The sequence below is a fragment of the Carettochelys insculpta genome, chromosome 3 (assembly GCF_033958435.1).
Source record: "Carettochelys insculpta isolate YL-2023 chromosome 3, ASM3395843v1, whole genome shotgun sequence".
In the NCBI taxonomy this organism is placed as follows: Eukaryota; Metazoa; Chordata; order Testudines; family Carettochelyidae; genus Carettochelys; species Carettochelys insculpta.
This window is the reverse complement of record NC_134139.1, coordinates 179,231,501-179,253,253: the sequence shown is the minus strand read 5'-3', so window position 1 is coordinate 179,253,253 and position 21,753 is coordinate 179,231,501. Positions and strand designations below refer to the sequence as shown.

Sequence of the window (21,753 nt, the reverse complement as noted above, 5' to 3'; positions counted from 1 at the left end):
GGTACACATTAATTTTAACTAAAATCTTATCTTTTCTATCACTCTGCCATGGCAGGTTAAAACAAATATGGCTGTCAAACATAAAGGTATCACTTAAGAACATTATTTCTCTTCTCTGCATCCTGCTCATGAGGAGTGAAAGTTTTTAAATGTGAACAGAATCTATTCAGGAGCAATCACGCTCTCTGCAGACAGTCTGGAACAAGAGCTCCAAAGGGTACAACTTGCTCTTATTTATGATAACTGATGTAACTCTGAGACCACTGATGACAATTTAAATGTCAGCACTAACATTTCACAACCATTAATTTTTAGCAGAAATGAACATTGAGCTAGTACATTTATTCTGTTGGCCATAGCTGAGTTGGGTACTACAGAGGGCACTGTAGCAAGCTTTCTGCTGTCACATGTTGCTGGGGAGGAAAAGCGTGCATTTCAGCCTTTAAAAAAAAAAAAGTCAAGCCACCTCTGCCCTCATCCACGCTGACTGGACCTTTAATGTACATTGCAGTAGTGCCCATCTTTAAAAAAGGGAAGAAGGATGATCCAGGGAACTATAGGCTGGTCAGTCTTACATCAGTCCCTGGAAATATCATGGAGGGGCTCCTCAAGGAAGTCATTTTGAGGCACTTGGAGGAGGGAAGAGTGATCAGGAATAGTCAGCATGGATTCATGAAGGGCAAGTCATGCCTGACCAATCTGATTAGTTTCTACAATGAGATAACTGGCTCTGTGGATAGGGGAAAATCAATGGATGTGATTTATCTTGACTTTAGCAAAGCTTTTGATAAGGTCTCCCACAATATTCTTGTCAGCAAGCTAAAAGAATGTGGATTGGATAACTGGACGGTAAGATGGATAGAAACCTGGCTAGAAGGTCGGGCCCAGCAGGTAGTGATCAACGGCTCAATGTCAGGATACCAGTCGGTTTCTAGTGGACCACCCCAAGGTTTGGTTCTGGGTCCTGTTCTGTTCAACATATTTATCAATGACCTGGATGAGGAGTTGGATTGCACCCTCAGCAAATTTGCGGATGACACTAAGCTGGGGGGAGAGGTAGATATGCTGGAGGGTAGGGACAGGGTCCAGACTCATTTAGACAAATTGGAAGACTGGGCTGCAAGAAATCTGATGAGGTTCAATAAGGACAAGTGCAGAGTCCTGCACTTGGGCCGGAAGAATCCCAAGCATTGTTACAGGCTGGGGTCCGACTGGCTCGGTAGTAGTTTTGCAGAAAAGGACCCGGGAGTTGTAGTGGACGAGAAGCTGGACATGAGTCAACAGTGTGCCGTTGTAGCCAAGAAAGCTAATGGCATATTGGGTTGCATCAAGAGGAGCGTTGCCAGTAGATCCAGACAAGTGATTATTCCTCTTTATACGGCTTTGGTGAGGCCACATCTGGAGTACTGTGTCCAGTTCTGGGCCCCCAATTATAAGAAGGATGTGGATACACTGGAGAGGGTCCAGTGGAGGGTGACCAAAATAATTAGGGGGCTGGAGCATATGAGTTATGAAGAAAGGTTGAGGGAATTGGTACTGTTTAGTCTGCAGAAGAGAAGACTGACGGGGGACTTGATAACAGCATTCAACTTACTAAAGGGAGGCTGGGGAGAGGCTGTTCACAGTGGTCACTGATGGCAGAACACAGAACAATGGTCTCAAGTTGTGGTTGGAAAGGTGCAGGTTGAACATTAAGAAAAACTTTTTTACTAGGAGGGTGATGAAGCGTTGGAACGGTCTACCCAGGGAAGTAGTGGAGTCTCCATCCCTGGAGGTGTTTAAGTCTCGCCTTGACAAAGTCCTGGCGCGGCTGATCTGATGGATTTGGTCCTGCTTAGAGCAGGGGGCTGGATTCGATGGCTTTTTTTAGGTCTCTTCCAGCTCTATTGTTCTATGATTAACTTTAAATAAATTTTCCTTGAACACTTCTCCCTGGAATCAATATTTTGTAACAACTTACTGCTATATCTATGGTTACTTAAAACAAATCTCCACTGACTTTTTAGGACTTTTTACTTTTAGACGGCATTAGCCCTATGTGTTTGAAATAGCAAGATTTAAAATCAAGATTACATGCCTGAATTTGGGGCTTTGATACTTTATTGAAAAAAAAAACCAAACATTTGTAAGAGAGCAACATACAAATTAGTAAGGACTAGAAAAGATAGATGGCAATGATTAAAAAAAATTCAAACCTGCATCCAGGAACTCCTTAATGTACGAAATGAAAACATCATGTTTACCCACATCAGTAACGTTGAAAAAAGATAGTTAGGCATTCTTTATGTGGCTGGCTACTGGAAACATTGTTCATGACCTACCACTTCTTTGAAAAATGTTCTGCCCTCTGAAAATATATCTTGTCAACCAAAACTAACTAAGACAATATAAACCAGAATTAAAGTACCACTGCAGAGCACCTATTAGATTTCAATTGGAGTGAGGGTTTCAAACACACATCAGACACACTCAATTTGTATTTTCTCCCTCAACAACTTTTTCTTACTAACTACTCAAAGAACAACTAAAAGGAGCTAAGACTTCTGGACCTGGTGCTTCTTAAATAACTTGCAGAAAATAATTATACTAAAATGGAGTGTATGTATAAAAATGATGATAAAATTAAAGGGATGTTAATAAATAAGAGAGTTATAAACACAAGAAACTCACAATAAATATAAGCTTAAAAAGCTAAAACATTTTAACATGGAAATTCAAAGCAAACTTAACTGTGCTCTTTTGTGAGGCCAGGATATAACCGTAAACATGAAGCATTTTAGTTGACCCCTGATAAGCTGATTTTAAAAAAATGATTGGGGATTTGTTTTTAGTCTATGTCTGCTTTATTGCCCAGTATCTCATAGCTGACAGAACGTTCTTTTTACATTTTCAAAAGATTAAACAAGTGGCCGTGTTTGTAACTACATTAACTACTTGGATTTTAAATGGTACAGCACCGATGGGCAACCTGTGGACACCATGGCCTACTACTCCTACTGCAGCCGACAGAACTCCAGTAGCACTGCCTCCATGAACTGCTTGCCCACTGGGGCACCGAAGCCATGGACTTCCTAAGCCTCCCCTCTTCCTCCCAACACTTTCAGAGTGCCGCAAATCGCTTGATTCACAGTCTGTCCTCGCTTTTCCCATCCCTCCCTCCCAGAGTTTCAATGCCACAAATCAGCTGTATGCAGTGTTCCATCTCTGGGAGGGAGGGAAAACAGTGGGGACAGAGTGTGAATTGCACATTTGTGCTCTCTGAAAGTGTTGGAAGGAAACAGGAGGAGCAGCTAAGTGTAGGGCTCTGGTGCATGAAAGACGGGGGAAGGAGGTGCACAGGAAGGACATTGGTGGAATCCCAGTGAGCTGGGAGCTGCTGCAGCTCACTGAGGTGAAGGAGGGCAAATCATGAGGACCATCCACTATTTCTCATTGCCCATCCTTCCGTGATCTACAGGATAAGACAGGAATGCAGAACCTTTTTTTCATTTAGAGGCCAATGATCCACAGAAACATCAGTCAGGGGATCAGGTGGGACGCCACACGTAGACAAAGTAAAAATAAAATAAAAAGGCAAAACCCTCCCTCACTCTCACTTAACTGGGTGCACTCAGTGGGCACTGCGGCACCAGACTTCTCCCATGGCACAGGGACTTGCCCCAGATCAAACTGAGCCAGGCTCCACACCCTTTGGATAACAATTTAAACTCAGTTCTCAACTCTGAGCTCCTGGCTATAACTAAATTTGCATTTCACAATGGCTGGGTCTACACTTGCTCCCAACTTTGAAGGGGGCATGTTAAATCAGGGTGACAGGAGGTTACTAATGAAGTGCTGCAGTGAATACGCAGCACTTCATTCAGTTAATTCTCCCCCGCGGCAACTTCAAAGTGTCAAACTTTGAAGCGCTGGCTTGCATGCAGCCACGGACACTTCAAAGTTCCTGCGCTACTTCCAAGTGCCTTTATTCCCCAAAATTTTGAGGAATAAAGGCAGTTCGAAGTAGTGTGGGCACTTGGAAGTGCCTGCAGGTGCACGCATGCCGGTACTTCGAAGTCTGACACTTCAAAGTTGCCACGAGGGAGAACTACCCTAATGAAGTGCTGTGCATTCACTGCAGGACTTCATTAGTAATCTCCCACTGCCCTGATAAACATGCCCCCTTTGAAGTTGGGGGCAAATGTAGACAAGCCCAATATGTTTTAATGTATTATGTGCTTCAGCACAACACTTACACAAAGAGAGACTGTTCATGCAAACATACATAAAAACAATTTATTGCATGTGTATCAGATTTAAGCGTGTGAGTAAAGAGGATTCTTTCCCACACCCACTGTTAAAATTCCTTGTTCATACTAGATGATGAACCTACAGCACAAAGGCTCCTGTGGTATGATACTATGTTTATGTTATTCCAACCCAGTTCTCTTATGGTGAATGCACAAAAAGGCAAAGCAAAAAAGTAAAAAAAGTAGATGCACAAGAGTCATAATGAAAATACAATAAAGTTTGCACACATTTAAAACTTGCATCAAAATAGTCTTGCTGGTATTGATGTGTTTGTTTTCATAGGAGTGAATTTTATAGCAAATAATATTTTAAGACTTCTTCTGCTCCCTCAGAGTAGTAAATGCTACTGAACTCGTATATTCTCCTGAGCAGTCTTGTGCATTCAGATGAAAATTAGCCAGCTTTCAGTCCACCCTAACACAGGAGTGGGGAACTTTTTTTGGACTGGGGGGGAGGGTTACTGACCCACAGAAAAATCAGTCATTGGCCACATAAAAGTGAAAAGCGAAAACCCACCACACTCACTGATGTGGCTCTACCTGAGACACCTCACTCCCCTCATGCTCCAGCCCCATGAGCAGAGGGGTGGACTGAGATTCAAGACTTCCCCATGGCCAGAATAACTCCTCTGGGGGCAGAGGGTGGGATCAAAAATGGGGGTTCAGGGTTCAGTGTATGAGAGAGTGCTACTGCGGAGGGGGCTACTAGCAGACCTGGGGAGCAGCGGGGGCTATGAGCAGGAGGGTGCAGGAGCAGACTTGTGGTGGGTGTTTGGAGTCTGGGTGGGAAGGAGGGTGCAGGAACAGGCTGAGGGCGCGGGTCCGGACAGGAGGGAGGGTACAGGAGTTGGGTGAAGGGGTCTGGTGCAAATGGCGTGCAGGAACAAGCTGAGGTGGTCTAGGCAGGAAGGGGATGCAGCAGTGGGCTGGGCGTGAGGGAGTCTTGGCAGGAAGTGGATGCAGGAGGGGGTTGGAGTGAGGATCCAGGTCATGGTGGGAGGTAGTGTGGAGAAGGCTGAGGGTGGGGTTGGGGGTGCAGGAGCAGCCTAGGGGTTGGGGGATCTGGGCAAGAGGGGGTGCAGGAGAGGACAGGAGCTGAGGGGTTTCGGTAGAAGGGGGTGCAGGAGTGGGTGGAGAGGGTCTAGGTGATGGGGAGGCACTTACCACCATGCACTACCACCACATTCTCCCCTGGCTGGGGTAATGGCAGTGCAGAGAATCACTCCCTGGAGAGGCTTTTCCTCACCGCTCTGAGTGGCAGGGGAAAAGCCTCTCCAGGCAGCATTGTGCTGCCATTCCCCCAGCCGGAGTTGCTTCTTGTCCACTACACGTAGAGCCCATGGGTTGGATTCAGCCCCAGCTCACTTGACTCTGGTCCATGATGCCTGGGTCTCCACACCGTATACCCCCATGGGCTGGATGCTGGGGAGGGGTGTCCCAAGCCTCAGGGGCAAGATCCAGACAAACCATGGGCTGGATCCAGACCACAGGCTGGGGGGTTCCTCACCACTGCCTTAATGTACGTCATGTTAATTTTGAATCATTCTAATTTTTTTAAACAAAATATTTTGTGGTACTAAGGCAAACATCTTACAGAAGTCGATCACATCAACACTATTATCTTTATAAACTGTACTCCTGTACAAAATATGTTAGTTTGACAGCATCTATTGAATACAACAGTATGGCTTTTCCAACCCAGGATCAATCATATAACTGCTCAGCACAGTTAACTCACTAGCCAATTCACAGCCTCAGCTTGCACGGTAAATATCTTGTTAATAGCAATAAAACATCTCACAAAAATTAAGAAAATTTTTCATGAATATTCAACAAGAGGCAAATACTCACCTCTCATTACACAATTTAACTGTACACAGCCAATATTTGGTGTTCACGGGTATAAGTGAATTGCCTTTTTCTTGCAAAACTCCTTCTAAGATATGCCCATGAAAACAATTCCCATCTGTGTTTTCTTCAGCCCAGTTTAACTGGAAACTTGAAGGACTGTGCTTTTCAACAACTTCCAGTGAACCACAGAGTGCACCAAACTGTCTTTGTAAGTTCACTACCATTTCTGTACAAAGAGAAACAAAAGCCTAAGCCACAAATGTGTTGACACATTTCCCCACAGTCTTTATCTTTCTACACTGTACATTGAAATCCTGTTTTTAAAAGGCAATTTGAAATTGTACTCTTTTCCACCTCTGTATGATATATAGAGAAAGCTTGTAATGTTTATTTGTCTTCTTCCTTTTTACATTTGAAATTCAAGTCCCAGTCTATTCTGAAAGCCTCTATGGTGACTTGAACTATTAGTAACGTTTTGAACCCATGTAAGTAAAGAGACTGAAAATTAGAGGACTCAAGAAGGAAAGTAACTTTAAAATCAGACTGCTTAAACCACTTTTTAAAAACACATTTAACTCCATCATCTAACGAACATTTTGAAGTAAGGATGTTTTAAGAATACAGGCTGCCTTTCTACACATAGCATAAAAAGGGCAAAAGTTAAAATTACTGAAAAATTAATTTCAAGTATTTTGTAATACAAGCAAATGTATTCTCATACTCATTTTAAATCTCTTTTACAAATAAAAATTTGAAAAGGGAAAAAGACAAGAAATATTAGTATTGTATAGCTCACATCATGGGGTAAAGAAAATTTTACTCACGTCTTTTCTTCAGAACTACAGATTTTTCCTTGGCTGAATAGAATAGCGGTTTTTCACATTTCCACAGAAACCTATCAGTGAAAGGAATACAATCTGGTTTTTAAAAAACAAAACAAAACAACCATATCCAAACAATAAGGAAGTAATTTCTCAGGATTTCGTCCAAGAACTTTGACCTCAAAAATAGTGAGGTATTTAACAATAGCATACCGGGCTCTTTTTTCATCTAATTTCTTCTGTTCCACATCCAGAGACTTCTTTATAATCATGTACCACTTTTTAAAATCAAACCACAGACAACCTAAAAAAAAAAAGCCAAAATTTAGCTTTAGGAAAAGTCATAGAGCACAAAAAAAGAGAATGTTAGAAAGGTAGCAGTAGTTAGTTAGACCCTTGGCTTCTTTTTAAAAAGGTTATTGAAGTGCATATCCTATACTCAAGATGCCCTAAAATTAAATCATGTAAAGCAGCTGGTAGTGAAGAAACATATAGCATACCGTCAGAGATGTGGACAAGCCATCACCAAGATGGGAATGAATTGTGTATCTTTACCTCAGCTCATACAAACACTTTGGTTTTCACTCTTCGGCCGTTACCCTAATGCTAAGGATAGCAAGAGTTAATAAGGCACATTCTCCCCTAAGCTCCATGATTCATACTCAAAGAGGTGGTTTGATTTAGATTTAACCCTCCCTCTCTAGAGAATAAGCCTTTCACCTTTGCAGCATGAACTGGTTTCCATATATATTGAATATGAACTGTTCAAAGCAATGATGAAGTTTGATAGGTCAAGTATTTTAGCTACTTCTAAAGTTTTTTTTTTTTTAAATCACAATAATGGGATTCTGAAAAGTTACATTCTCTCCCAAAACAACAAAAAATAGGCTTCCTTGCTGGGCATCCTGCAAACAAAATGCCAAGCATATTCCTCCTGCCCTTCCAAAACTTCAAGGCTACATCTGCACTAGAGAGTTTTGTAGACAAAATTGGGGTTTTGTAGACAAAACTCGGAGCATCTACATGCAAAATGTGTTCTGTCGACAGAAACTGTCAACAAAAAAGCCATGTAGATGCTCCGGGGGGGGCCCTTCTGTTGACAGAGCAGATCAAAAGATCGATCCGCTTTTATGTGTAGATGCAATCTGTTGACAGAAGTTTTGTCAGAACAGCTCTTCCGACAGTAACTTCTGTAGACAGATGCTTTTAGTGTAGATGTAGCCCAACAGTATATCATCATTCCTTATTTTTGGATGAAACAGAATAATGGAACAGATAGCATAAAAAGAAAAAGAAATTGTTATATGATTTGAGAATAAGTACTTCAATTTATTCCTGAACTGTTCCACCCATCTAGCACCTGCTCTCCTATGAGGAGAGGCATAACCGTGACTTTAGTAAACAAGCACCGTGCAATAATTATAAGAATTCCAAAGAGACGTAAGGTATGGCGTATATTTCCAATAAAGCATGCCTAAATACAGTAAACCCTTGATTTTACAGACCCTGATTTAGCAGTCTTCAGGAACAATGGACCCTGTTGTTCCCAATGTCCGCTTAATTGGGACCTGTAAAAATCTTAAATACCCTCCTGCCATTCTCCCCCGACTCCCCCCCATGGACTCAGCACTGCAGAGGTGGAGCTGCTACCTCTTTCCCCAGAGCCACAATGTGCTTCTTCCACCAGCAGTGATGCGTGTACATGTGCAGATGGCACTAGTGTAAGCGCTACACCACTGGTGGGAGGAGCACGTGGCAGCTCCAGTGCCAGTGGTGGCTCTTCCAGGCAATGGCTCTTGCTGCTGCATGCAGCGGGACCCCCCGGCTGAGGTGCAGCATTTGCTGCTGCAAGCAGCAGGGCTCCAGCTGCAGCTGCAGACACTGTCAGCTCCTCCTGTGACGGTGAGTAGCACACATTTTGAGGTAGGTTGGGTAGGTTGTAGTAAACACTCTGATTTAATGGACATCCAGGTTTAATTGGACACCCCTCCGTCCATATTAGTCTGTTAAATCAAGGGTTTACTGTAACTCATTTCTGAACATACAAGATACTGTTTACTCCAAAAAGCAGCTAGGAAGAATAAAATACATGATACAGCCCAAACTTTTGAGCTGTATTCCAAGAATGCAAGTGCAGCAATAACAGACACTACTGAAACTATAAATATTTTTCAGAAAAATACAGAAACATTTTTTGTCTTACATGTAAATGTTTTAAATTTCTATTGAGTATAGCTCAATATAACTTTAAATCTTAAGTTGTAAACCCAGTTCTTGGCAGTCACTCAATAATAAGTAGGACATCTTCATGTCACCCTCCTATTTGTGAGTCTGTTGATGGCTGATCAGCCTAATTCTGGAGCCACACATCTTATCACAGAAGAGGCAGATGTTAGTAGCTGTGGGAGGGACATGGGGCAGTTTTTATGCTCTTTTCTTCTTCTCTGCCTCTCCTCGTCTGCACTGCAGTGGGATCTCTCAGATTTCACCACCCTCTCATGCATTATCATTCTCCATTGGGAACAGTCTTGGAAAAGGCTCTCCCAAGTGTCAACACGGATGCTGCACTTTTTCATGTGTGCTTTCAGCACGTCCTTATATGGCTTCCACTGTCCCCCCCTGCTGCTCTTCTGTACTTCAACTCAGAAAACAGGATCTGTTTTGGTAAGTGCTGATCAGAAATGTGAACCAAGTGACCAGCCCAATGAAGTTGTTGATGAATTATAATAGCTTCACAACTCTTCCAGGATGCTAGTGTCCATGTGCATATCCTCCCAAGAGATATTTAGGATTCTCCTGAGGCAGAGTTGACCATATTGTTCAAGTGCCTTCAAATGACACTGGTATACTGTCCAAGTTTCACATGTGTACAGTAGCATTGGAACCATCACTACAGGGTATACAAGAAGCTTTGTCTTGAAATAGATGTTCCAATTCTCTTAGGTGGGTGAAAGCAGAGCTCAAACAGCTCAGATGATGCTGATTTCTACATCAACGTTGGCTTTAGTGGGAAGATGACTTCCAAGGTATGGAAAGTGCTCCACATTTTCCAGCAGTTCTGCACTGACTTCAATAGAAGGTAGATGAGATTGTCCCATCTGCAAGATTTGGTGGAGCACATTAGCCTTTCTGACGTTCAGTATGAGGCCAAGATTCTCAGATGCTTCAGCAAGGGCACCTAAGTTGGTCTGAAGGGCTGCAGGAGAAAGAGAAGCAACCATGTTGGGGGGTGAGAGCTCAGTGGTTTGACCCTTAGCTTTGTAAACCCAGGGTTGTGAGTTCAATCCTTAAGGAGGCCATTTAGGGGTCTGGGACAAATAGTTTTTTGGTTTTTTTTTAAATCTGTCCAGCATGGTGCTCAGTCCTGACAAAAGGGCAGAGGACTGGACTTGATAACCTCTTGTGGTCCCTTCCAACTCTATGAGATATATATATCTCCATGTTATCATCTGCATACTGGAGCTCCATGATTGAGGTTGTGGTGGTCTTGCTTTTAACCGTTAGTTTCCTGATATTGAAAAGCTCCCTATTCATTCTATAGAAAATCTTCATGACATCTGGAAGCTTGCCATAATTTAGGTGAATGGTCATGGTGATGAAGATGCAGAACAGTGATCGGGGAATGATGTAGCCTTGTTTGACTCCTGTTTTGACCTCAAAGGGGTCACTTTGGGATCTGTTGTTGCTCGATACTGTGGCAGCCATGTCATCCTGAAGCAGCCTCAAGATGCTAATGAATTTTTTGGGGCAGTCGATCTTTGAAAGGATGGTTCACTGGAAGCTACAACTGACTGAGTCCAACACTTTGGTCAGGTCAATGAAACTCATGTATAAGGCTTGGTTTTGTTCATGATGTTTTTCTTGCAGCTGCTCGGTGGTGAAGATCATGTCTACTATTCCATGGAATGGTTGGAAGCCACACTGGGATTCTAGGAGAATTTCTTCTGAGAGTGGCAGGAGTCCATTTGCAAGGATTTGAACTAAGATATTCTCTGCCATTGCCAGGAGGGAGACGCCATGATGGTTTCCTCAGTCCAACTTATAGCCCTTCTTGAAGAGAATGACAGTCAGCGTGTCTTGGAAGTCTTGCAGCACCTGCTACCTATCTGAGATCTTGAGAATCAGGAGATGGAGTTGTCTGTGGAACTCTGGCCCACCATAGTAAAAATATAAACATAGTAAAAATACTACAAATATGCATGCTAACGTATATCCAACAACTCTGTGCAAACAGGCTTCCAGATTTTTAAATTTACACCAAAGGAGTAATTGATGCATCCAAAAAAGAAACCTGATGAAAGCCAACAAACAAAAACCATGCACGCATTCTTCATGTCAGTAAGTCCATGTTCTACTTAGTTCATTTACGAAATTTTAAAAATATTAGATTCTTTCTACTCGCATATTACATACCTTCTTTGTTCTTTTGATTTCTTTTTCCAGCAAAGTCTGCATATAACCTGAAATACATATGTACATATGTTTATCAGGACTGTTTTCTGAAATCAAATATTCCACTTCCAAAATTATTTTTAGAAATACTTAAAACCATTGACACAAAAAATTCATCCATTTGAATCTTAATACCAACTTTAAAACAATCAAATTTGGTGATCAATGTACATCATCTGAGATGTAAACTACTGCTTACTTTTAAATTAAAATTAGTTAGATGAAAGTAAATAGCTTTATAATACAGATCATAAGTTCTAGCTGGAAACTGGTATTGCCTATTACTGAATACGCTTTCAAGTCTTTGGGCCTGAGTTAGTGGTTTAAAAAAAAGTTTTAGTGAAACATATTAGAAAATTTGGGCCCTTCTGAAGTAAAAGTTTACTCCTAAAACGCACTTACCATTCATACTGATCATCTAGTGAAAATAATAATTTGAGCACCACTATAATGAGGGCTGCAGCAAGAACATCATATTTTACTTTTCTTGCTGATTTATTCCCAGGATCGAGTGTCAGAAGATCTGTTTCTCCAACACCTATTTTTTTAACCACTCTGCAAGTCCAATTGTGCAATTCATCTAATTAGGGAAAAAAGGAAAATAAAATATTATGAAATAAGTTGTACAGACATCCTAAATATACTAGCTAACAATGTGCCAGTTTCTAACACCTTATAAATACAGATTTTAAAAATAATTAGCATTATATACTAAATTTAACCTCAGAACATTCCTGTGAGATAGTTTAGATTGTGAAATAGATTAGCCTGTGAAATAGAGAAGAAAAATTACACTTTGCATAAAATACTCACTGGAATCTTTGGATGGAATAACGATTTCTAGATCATGCCATATGGCAGATCTTAAACTAATGATGTACAAACTTCAACTCATTTCAAGGATCAAGGTCTAACGTTACTATGTCAGAGAGTTCTATAGATGTAAATAGGACTATCCCCAGTAATAAAATTTAAGTTGTGTGTGAGGATATGCAGAAACAAGGCCTGAAGTGATGCAACGCAAAGTTTATAATACTAATCTCAACTACTCTCTTTTTAAAGCACAAAAAGAAATTCAAAGACATTGATATTTTTTCAACACCAGTTGTACTGCATCCGAACAGTCCAATATTAACAAACTTATGTTCACTAGCACAAAATTGCCAAATTTCTTACCTTTCCAGTTTAGCAAGAAACTCAGGAACTGATTACATCATCAGATTCCAGAAATATTAGCAAAATCTTGCTGTATTCGAACTAAAGTACAACATTAGTCCATCTTTATTTTCTATTCCCACAGCAGCCACTGCTTGCAAAGAGTTACATTAGTACAAGACCCAATCTTAACTTTCCAATTTTTACCCTCCAACAACAATAAAAAATTAAAGCATATGCATCAAACCACTAAAATCCCTGCAAATAAAAATGTTACCAACAATAGCATCTCTTACAAAGAAAGTTTCAATACAGTTAAATAACGAATAGTAAAATAAAGAATTTATTTCTCATAATTCTACACTATCCCAAGGGAATATCAACTCATTGTTTTATTTAAGCCTTGAAAAAAAAAAATCACATATTTTCCTTCCACTTTTTTTTTTTTTGGGAAAAAAAGTTTTTTATTTGGGCAAAGTTACAATAAAACATTAACATACTATAAGCATGCATTACTTATTTAGGATCAGATTAATATTCAAAGAACCTGGTTAAATCATCTAGATGCCAGATTGGGAAGCCCTCCCTCCTCAGAGAAGGGTAAAAATAGATACTCTCTTTTTAAATATCAATCTTCTTCTTGATGATTCTCTCCGTACAAAATATTTTATTTTTCAAAGACAGGCCATATTTTACTATACCATAATTCTGAAGAAGCAAGGGCCACCTATTTCCAGTAATATGATCCACAAAGTCTAGCAGCAACAAAAATGTCATTTTCTTTGGATCTCTATGAATTTGGCACTCTTTCATATGATCAATTTCTTTAATAACTTTCTCTCAAAACAGTCTAATTCCTGAACACAATCACACATGCACATATTTTCCATTCTCCTGAAACCCCTCTAACAGGGCATGCCGCTAGAAGTAAAAATAGGATAGATCTTAATTGGGATCAAATACCATTAATACATTAACTGATAATTTTCTTTATAAGCTACACAAATTGAAAATGTACATCCCCCTTCCCATAAAGGGGAACAGTCATCCAGATCAACTTCTTTGTCTAAATCTCTCTCCCATTCTGTTGATTTTTTATAACAACAAAAGAAATATATTAAAAGAAAAAAACAGTGAACAAGTTTTATTTTTGATTCCATTTGTTGTTCCTCTGAAAAACTTTGAACTTCTTTGTAGTAAAGTCTAACTGCAGACCTACAGACCACAGCCAATTAACTCTAAGTTGATATTTCAAGATTTCTAAATAATGTGATATTACATATAGCATAATGCTACGCAGGCACAGAATGATTAAAAGATGGTATATCCAGTCTGAAATTTTAGCCTTAAATGTGAGAATTTCTTTTACACATTCAAATGTGACTTTAAGTAAGAATTGAAAGCTCACACCATGAGAAGAACTGTTGTACACTCATAAAACATCTGATACATATGAAAAAAATTAAATGATCATTTCTAATTTTTTTTGTGGAAACAGCTATATTGACTAACTTGAACATTTGTGATACTCAGCAGCATGGGAGCTCAAATTATACAACACATTTACTAGATTCTATAGGTTTAGACCATCTTGAATGTTTTTCTATTTAAACATAGAGCATGGAATGTTTCATCATCATCATCATCGACTGTGGGCTCAGCGCCCGTTGGTGTCTGATGCCTCTCTCACTATTTCCTTCCATCTTTCCCTGTCCGGTGCGTTTACAAGCACTAACTATGATGTGAACCCAGAAATCAAGCAAGCAAGAAACTGGTTTATAATCCCTGACACTGTGACATCAGAGAACTAGGATCACAAGGCACTTTACGTTTCAGTTTGTACCTACCATGATATCTAGGTATAGAGAAAAAAAGGATGACCTCTTAATTCTTGTGACCAGATTGTATATAACTTCACTTCAGAACTTACTGAAATTAATTAAATCTTGCATAGAAAATAAGAGTTTCAAAAATCAACTAAAAATGACCAGTACTACCTGTTCAAATATATACCAAAATATGTTTACATTAAAATAAAGCAACAGAAGCACTTGCAATATGAACACCCTAAAACAGAGTTCAACGTGGAAATCATGAAGCATCCTCTAACTACAGTGGCACTCAAGAACAACCTTATAAAAATTCATATATACAATGAACATCAGTGCTTATGAAATTAAAAATGAGTACCACACACAGGGCTTTATCCTACACAGTGTTCTCCTCCAAACCAGCAATAAGCACTTAAACACTGCTTAATTTTAATGCAAACAGCCTTAAGGCTGTTGCAGACTATTTACATATGCTTAAGCGCTTTGCAGGGTTGAAGCCAGGATGAGCAGAACCTTGTAGGGTCAAGATCATTATACTTATTTTAAAAGGTTTAGCCAACTTATTAAATTATTTCTGTCATAAATACCTTGGGGACACCTATCTAAATGTAATGAAATTTAGAAAAGAGAGGGGAGCATTGCCCCGTCATTTCCTTTACCTTAGCAGATTTATGGACTGCAAAGACCAAGATTTAATTAGACAGTATGGTTTAGAGAATATTTACCAGGTAGGTTAGCTTCCATCAGATATTTTATGCACAAGATGTTTGGATGAAGAAAGCAGTTATCAGTTATAGCTGGAAAATGAGGCAAATCTAAAAACACTGCAAGTTCAGACATCTTCTTGTGCACATCTTCATACACAGGCCAACACTGAAAAACACAGTAAGTTTAAAGTTTATTTTTTATTTCATGCCGAAACCTTTAGCTATCAGTTTTTAATTCAAATTCAACATTATTGTTCTACAGCATGGGTGTCCAAGCTTTTGGCTTGCCTGGGCCGCACTGAGTGAAGATAGTCTTGGGCCGTGTACAAAATATATAATATAGTTAATGTATATAAATCACATAATAATGTTAAAAGTTTACGATCTTGTGGGGCCACCTTACTAGCTGTCCAGGGCCGCATGTGGCCTGTGGGCCGCAGGTTGGACACGCCTGTTCTACAGAAATGTTCATTGCCTTCCTTTAGCATTTCTACGAGCATTGGCATCACGCAGTATGCTCTTTGGAGCTGGCAACTTGCTCTCAACTTGTGTGAGACAGCAAGAATGATTTGGGGTTTGAAAAAGATTAAAGCACTGCAAATGAAGCATGAAATCTCAAAGACATAATTGAATATATATTTTTGTAACATAACTTCATGCAAAAAATTCCTTTCAAATTTGCATACTAAGTCATGCAAATAATTAGCAACATGAACAAAGATCTCCAAGCTTTCACCGTGACATTATCTCAAGATCAGCATTTCGCAATTTTATTTGGCTACGGAACCCTTTTAAACTCGAAAGAATTTTACAGAACTCCATTCCCAGACTTTACCCCCCTTAGCTCCCAAACCTCTCCCCATCTTTACCTGTCTCAGCCCACAGTCCCCAAATCCACCCCCATATCCCCAAGCTTTACCCCCACATCCCGCAAACCTCCATCCCCAGGCTTAATCCCTCTCAGCCCCAAACTGGCCTCCAGGACTAACCCATCCATGGTGCTAGCTGGGGAGCCTATACCAGGTGGCTGCTTGTGTTCCACTGGTGGGGTAGAGCCAAGCCACTCCCACTAGAGGGGTGTTGCTGCTCGGGTAGTGAGACCAGTCTGCAGTTCCCTGCACTGCTGCCACTGAAATAATGGAACTAAATTACGTTGGCCAGATACCTCCCACTGCCCTGCTGGCTGTTAAACCAATTACATTTAGTTCTACTATTTCAGCAGGGCGCGGAACCAGAGAGGAGTCAGCTATTGTAATGGAGTTTTCTCATGGAATCCTTATTCACTTCCTGGAACCCTGGGGTCCACCGAATGCCATTTGGGAAACACTGCTCTAGATGAAAACATTGCTTATTGCCAGACTCTGTGTTACTTAGTCACAATTAACTCAGTAGGATTACCTGAGGAATAAAGAATATAAAGGGCAGCAGAATTTGACTTCATGTCAAGTGAGACCAAATGGGTGAGGCAATATTGAATGAAATTTTGTTGATGAGAAAACAAAAATTTTCAAGCCTACACAGAATACAATCACCCCTTGCTATACGAACACAAGTGCTTCCCAACTTTCTGCTCGTAGGCAAAAACTCATAAGAGGGACACTAAATTCCCATCAAAATACATGTAAAAGTCTCTGATTTGTTCCAAGTGCTCCTAATTCTGCAAAGGAGTGGCAGGAGGTGCCACTGCTTTTGAAAGGTAAGTGAACTTTGGGTTGGGGGTGTTGGAGAGGGTTAAAGGCTGGGGGCAGTTTGGGGCCATGAGCTGGAGGGTGGGGTGTTAAGGCTGTGGTGGGTTGGGTCCATATGGGTGGCAGGTGGGGGGGTTCAAGCTGCTGCAAATTGTGTCTGTGCGGGGTGGAGGAGAGGTTAAGGCTGCGGCAGGTTGGATCTGTGAGGCCAGCAGGGTTTCAGGCTATGGCAGGTTGGGTCTGCAGGGCTGGTCGGGGTTCAGGCTGCAGTGGGTTGGGTCTGCAGGGCTGGCAGAGGCTTCAGGCTGAGGCAGGTTGGGTCTCTGGGGGCCAGCGAGGGGTTCAAGCTGCGGCAGATTGGGCCTGCAGGGTGGGTGGCGGGGTTAAGGCCACAGCAGGTTGGGTCTGCGGGGCTGGCAGGGGTTCAGGCTGTGGCAGGTTGGGTCTGCAGGGTTTCACACTGTGGCAGGGTGGGTCTGTGGGGGTTCAGGCTGGGTCTGCAAGTGGTTCAGGCTGCAGGGGGTTGGGACTGTGGGGCAGGTGGGTGGGTTAAGATCGCAGCAGGTTGGGTCTGCGGAGCCGGCAGGGTTGCAGGCTGCGATGGGTTGGGTCTGCAGGGCCGGTGGGGTGTTCAGGCTGTGGCGGGTTGGGTCTGCGGGGCACGTTGGTGGTGGTGGTGGGGGGGCATTAAAGGTCGTGGCAGGTTCAGTCTGCGGCGCCAGCAGGTTTTCAGGCTGCGATGGGTTGGGGCCATCAGGCCGGTGGGGGGTTCAGGCTGCAGCGGGCTTGGTATGCAGGGAGTGGGGTAAGGTTCATATTAGTGGGGGGAGTTCACTTGTCTAGTGAACAAAGGTAAGTATGTGTCCCTCGTTTTAGCAAGTATTCGTAAGTAAAGTACTCATTTAATGAGGGATGAGTGTGCTAGTACTGGAGGGAACCTCAAGAGTTCATCAAATCCAATCCCCGGCATTCATGGCAGGACCGTGAACCATCCAGAGCATGCCTTACAGGTGTTTGTCTAAGCTGCTCTTAAAAAATCTCCAGTGATGAAGTTACCACAACATTCCTAGGCAATTTATTCCAGTATTTAACCACTCTGACAGTTAAGAAGTTTCTTGTAATGGCCACCTTAAAACTCTCTTGCTGAAATTTAAGCCTACTGCTTCTTGTCCTAGCAGAGGTTAAAGAGAACAATTTTTCTTCCTCCCTGTCACAACTTTTGCAATATTTGAAAACTAGTATTATCATGTCCCCACTCAGTCTTCCCTTTTTACAGACTAAACAACCCCAATTCTTCAATCTTTCCTCATAGGTTTAATCATTTTTGTTGCTCTTCTCTGGACCATTTCCAATTTCTCAATACCTTGCCTGAAACGTGGCACCCAGAACTGAACACAATACTCCAGTTCAGGCCTAATCAGAGTACAGTAGAGCAGAAGCATTGCTTCTCTTTTCTTGCTTACAACTCTCCTATTAATAAATCCTAGAATGAGGTTTGCTTTTTTTGCAACCATGTCATACTATTGACTCATATTTAGCTTGTGATTCATCATGACCCCTTCCTGCAGTACAACTTCCTTGATTCCCCATTTTGTATGTGTTCCTCAATTCTCCACCTGTTCCTTTCTATGTGGAATACTCTGCATTTGTCCTTTGTGAAATTATATCCTATTACCTCACACCATTTGTCCACATTATTTTGAATTATAATTCTATTCTCCAAAAAGCTTGCAACCCCTCCCAGGTTGGTATCATCTGAAAATTTTTTATTAGCATATTCTCTATGCATTCATCTAAATGGTTAATAAAGGTATTGAACAGAACCAGTCCAAAAATATATCCCTGTGGAACCTCACCTGGTATGAACTTGCAAGCATGATGGAGAATCAGTGACAACAACTGTCTGGGAACGGTTATCCAACTGGTTATGCACCCAACTTATAGTAGCCCCATCTAGGTTATATCTCCCTGAGGCTATGGTTACACTACAGCAATCTGTTTACAAAAGTCAATGTCAAAAGAGATTTCCCAACAAAACTTCTGTTGACAGAGTGCAACCACACACAAAAGCCAAACGGACGAGCATGCCACTCTGTCAACAGAGCAGTCAGATGGCCCAGCTGCTCGCTCGACAAAACAGGCACCCAGAAGCATAGCAGACAGGGCTGTCCACTGTTCTGGATGCCTTCTCTATTGAGAGAAGCCTCCCCACGCCTCCCACACACACCCTCCTCCGAGCACCCACACAACTTTGTTGACAGAATCTGTCGACAGCAGCACTATGCCTCATAGCTGAAAGGCAGAATGCTGTTGGTGAAAGTGCTGAGTTTTGTTGAAAACTGTAGACAAAATGCATTGTGTGTGTGAACGTTCCACCAGTTTTGTCAACAAAACTCACTAGTGTAACTGTAGCCTAGTTTATTTATAAGAAAGTCATGCACAATTGTATCAAATGCTTTACTAAATTTAGGTATATCACATCTGCCGCTTCCCCCTTATCCACGAGGCTTGTTATCCTATCAAAAAAAGCTATCGAGTTGGTTTGATGTGATTTGTTTTTTACAAATCCATGCTGACTGTTAATTATCACAGTACAATCTTCCAGATGTTTGCAAATGGATTCTTTAATTATTTGCTACATTATCTTTCCAGGCACAGAAGTTACATGGACTGGTCTGTAGTTTCCTGGGCTGTCCTCATTTCCCCCTTTTATAGCTCTTTCCAGTCTTTTGGAATCTTTCCCGTCTCCAACGACTGTTCAAAGATGATAATGTCTCAACTATCTCCTCAATCATCTCCTGGAGTACAGCAAGGTCCCCACCTTCAATTCAATTATTTGCAAGAGGCCGCTTCCCTGGGGCTCTGGGGCAGGAGCGCCAGCAGCCTCCACTTTGCTGGGGCTCAAGGCGAGAGTGCTGGCAGCCACTGCCTTGCCAGGGCTCGGGGCAGGAGCACCAGCAGCCACCACCTCTCTGGGTCTCCGGTGCGGGAAGTGCCAGCAGCCACCACTTCACCAGGGTTCTGGGGCAGGAGCACCAGCAGCTGCTGCTTCACTGGTGCTCCAGGCAAGAGTGCCGCCAGCCGCTGCCTCGCCAGGGCTCCCGGCAGGAGCACTGGCAGCCACTGCTTCCCAGGGCTCCAGGGCCACCTTGCTGGTGCTCGAGGTAGGACCACCAGCAGCCGGAGCTCCAGGCGGAGAGCGCTGGTGGCTGCTGGTTCACCATATTCACAAAATTCAGAATTTGCAAGGGTTCTCAACACCAAACCCTTGCGAATGTTGCAACCCTACTGCATTCTAGGATTCATTTGATCAAGCCTCATAATTTGAAAACATCTAACTTTTGTTAAGTAATTTTTAATGTTCTTTTCAGATTTTAACCCCCTGAACATACCTCATTTTCTCCAGCATTCACTATGTTAAGCGTGCAATTACCACCAACCTTCTTGGTGAAAACCAAAACAAAGAATTCATTCAGCACCTTTGTCATTTCCACATTTTCTGTTGTTTTTCCCATTTCATTGAGTAAGGGGCCTACCCTGTCCTTGGTCTTCCTCTTGCCACAAATAGATTACTCTTTGGCTACGTCTACACGTGAAGCCAACATCGAAATAGCTTATTTCGATGTAGCGACATCGAAATAGGCTATTTCGATGAATAACGTCTACACGTCCTCCAGGGCTGGCAACGTCGATGTTCAACTTCGACGTTGCGCGGCACCACATCGAAATAAGCGCTGCGAGGGTACGTCCACACGCCAAAGTAGCACACATCAAAATAAGGGTGCCAGGCACAGCTGCAGACAGGATCACAGGGCGGACTCAACAGCAAGCCGCTCCCTTAAAGGGCCCCTCCCAGACACAGTTGCACTAAACAACACAAGATACACAGAGCTGACAACTGGTTGCAGACCCTGTGCCTGCAGCATGGATCCCCAGCTGCCGCAGCAGCAGCCAGAAGCCCTGGGCTAAGGGCTGCTGCCCACGGTGACCATAGAGCCCCGCAGGGGCTGGAGAGAGAGCATCTCTCAACCCCCCAGCTGATGGCCGCCATGGAGGACCCGGCAATTTCGACGTTGTGGGATGCGGATCGTCTACACGGTCCCTACTTCGACGTTGAATGTCGAAGTAGGGCGCTATTCCGATCCCCTCATGAGGTTAGCGACTTCGACGTCTCGCCGCCTAACGTCAAAGTTAACTTCGAAATAGCGCCCGACACGTGTAGCCGTGACGGGCGCTATTTCGAAGTTAGTGCCGCTACTTCGAAGTAGCGTGCACGTGTAGACACAGCTTTTGTGTGTCTAACTAGTTTGAACTTCTTTTTGTGCCTTCATCTTTCTAATTTTGCCTCCTACATATTCATAGGATTTGTTTATGTTCATCCTTTGTAATTTGACCTATTTTCCACTTTTTGTAGGACTCCTCTTTGACTTTTAGACCATTCAAGATCTCCTGTTTAAGCCAGGTTGGTCTCTTGCCATATTTCCTACCTTCTCTATGCAATGGAATAGTTTGCTCTGGCATTCTTAATAATGCTTCTTTGAAAAACTGCCATCTTCAGTTGTTTCTCCTTTTAATCTCACTTCCCATGGGATCTTACTGTCCAAATCCCTGTATTTGCTAAACTCTGCCTTCTTAAAATCCAGAGTCTTTATTTTGCTGTTCTCCCTCCTACCATTCTTAAGAACAATGAACTCTCTCTTTTCATGAACACTTCCAACAGGTTACCTTCCACTTTCAAATTCTCAACCAGTTCCTCTTTATTTTTTAAAATCAAATCTCAAGCAGCCTCCCCCCATTAGTTTTCTCTACCTTCTGAAATAAAAAAATAAATACAAAGAACTTGCTGGATAACCTGTGCCCTGCTGTGTTACTTTCCCAACAGATGTCGAATTGTTGAAGTCCCCCCATCACCACAAAATCCTGCACTTTGGATTATTTTGTGAGTTGTTTAAAAAAAG

The 21,753-nt window shown here is 42.1% G+C and overlaps 1 protein-coding gene across 2 annotated transcripts in view; it reads right to left on the bottom strand.

Annotated features, from left to right (window-relative positions):
- Positions 1–21,753, bottom strand: part of TAF1B (TATA-box binding protein associated factor, RNA polymerase I subunit B) — a 74,644-nt gene that overhangs the window by 2,293 nt on the left and 50,598 nt on the right. For both annotated transcript variants that reach the window (XM_074991255.1, XM_074991256.1), the window contains 6 exons: positions 15,126–15,273; positions 11,816–11,993; positions 11,375–11,421; positions 7,175–7,265; positions 6,965–7,035; positions 6,141–6,366 (listed from right to left, as the gene is read on the bottom strand). In XM_074991255.1, the coding sequence (XP_074847356.1) occupies positions 6,141–6,366; positions 6,965–7,035; positions 7,175–7,265; positions 11,375–11,421; positions 11,816–11,993; positions 15,126–15,273 (761 nt within the window). The remainder of the gene's footprint in view (positions 1–6,140; positions 6,367–6,964; positions 7,036–7,174; positions 7,266–11,374; positions 11,422–11,815; positions 11,994–15,125; positions 15,274–21,753) is intronic.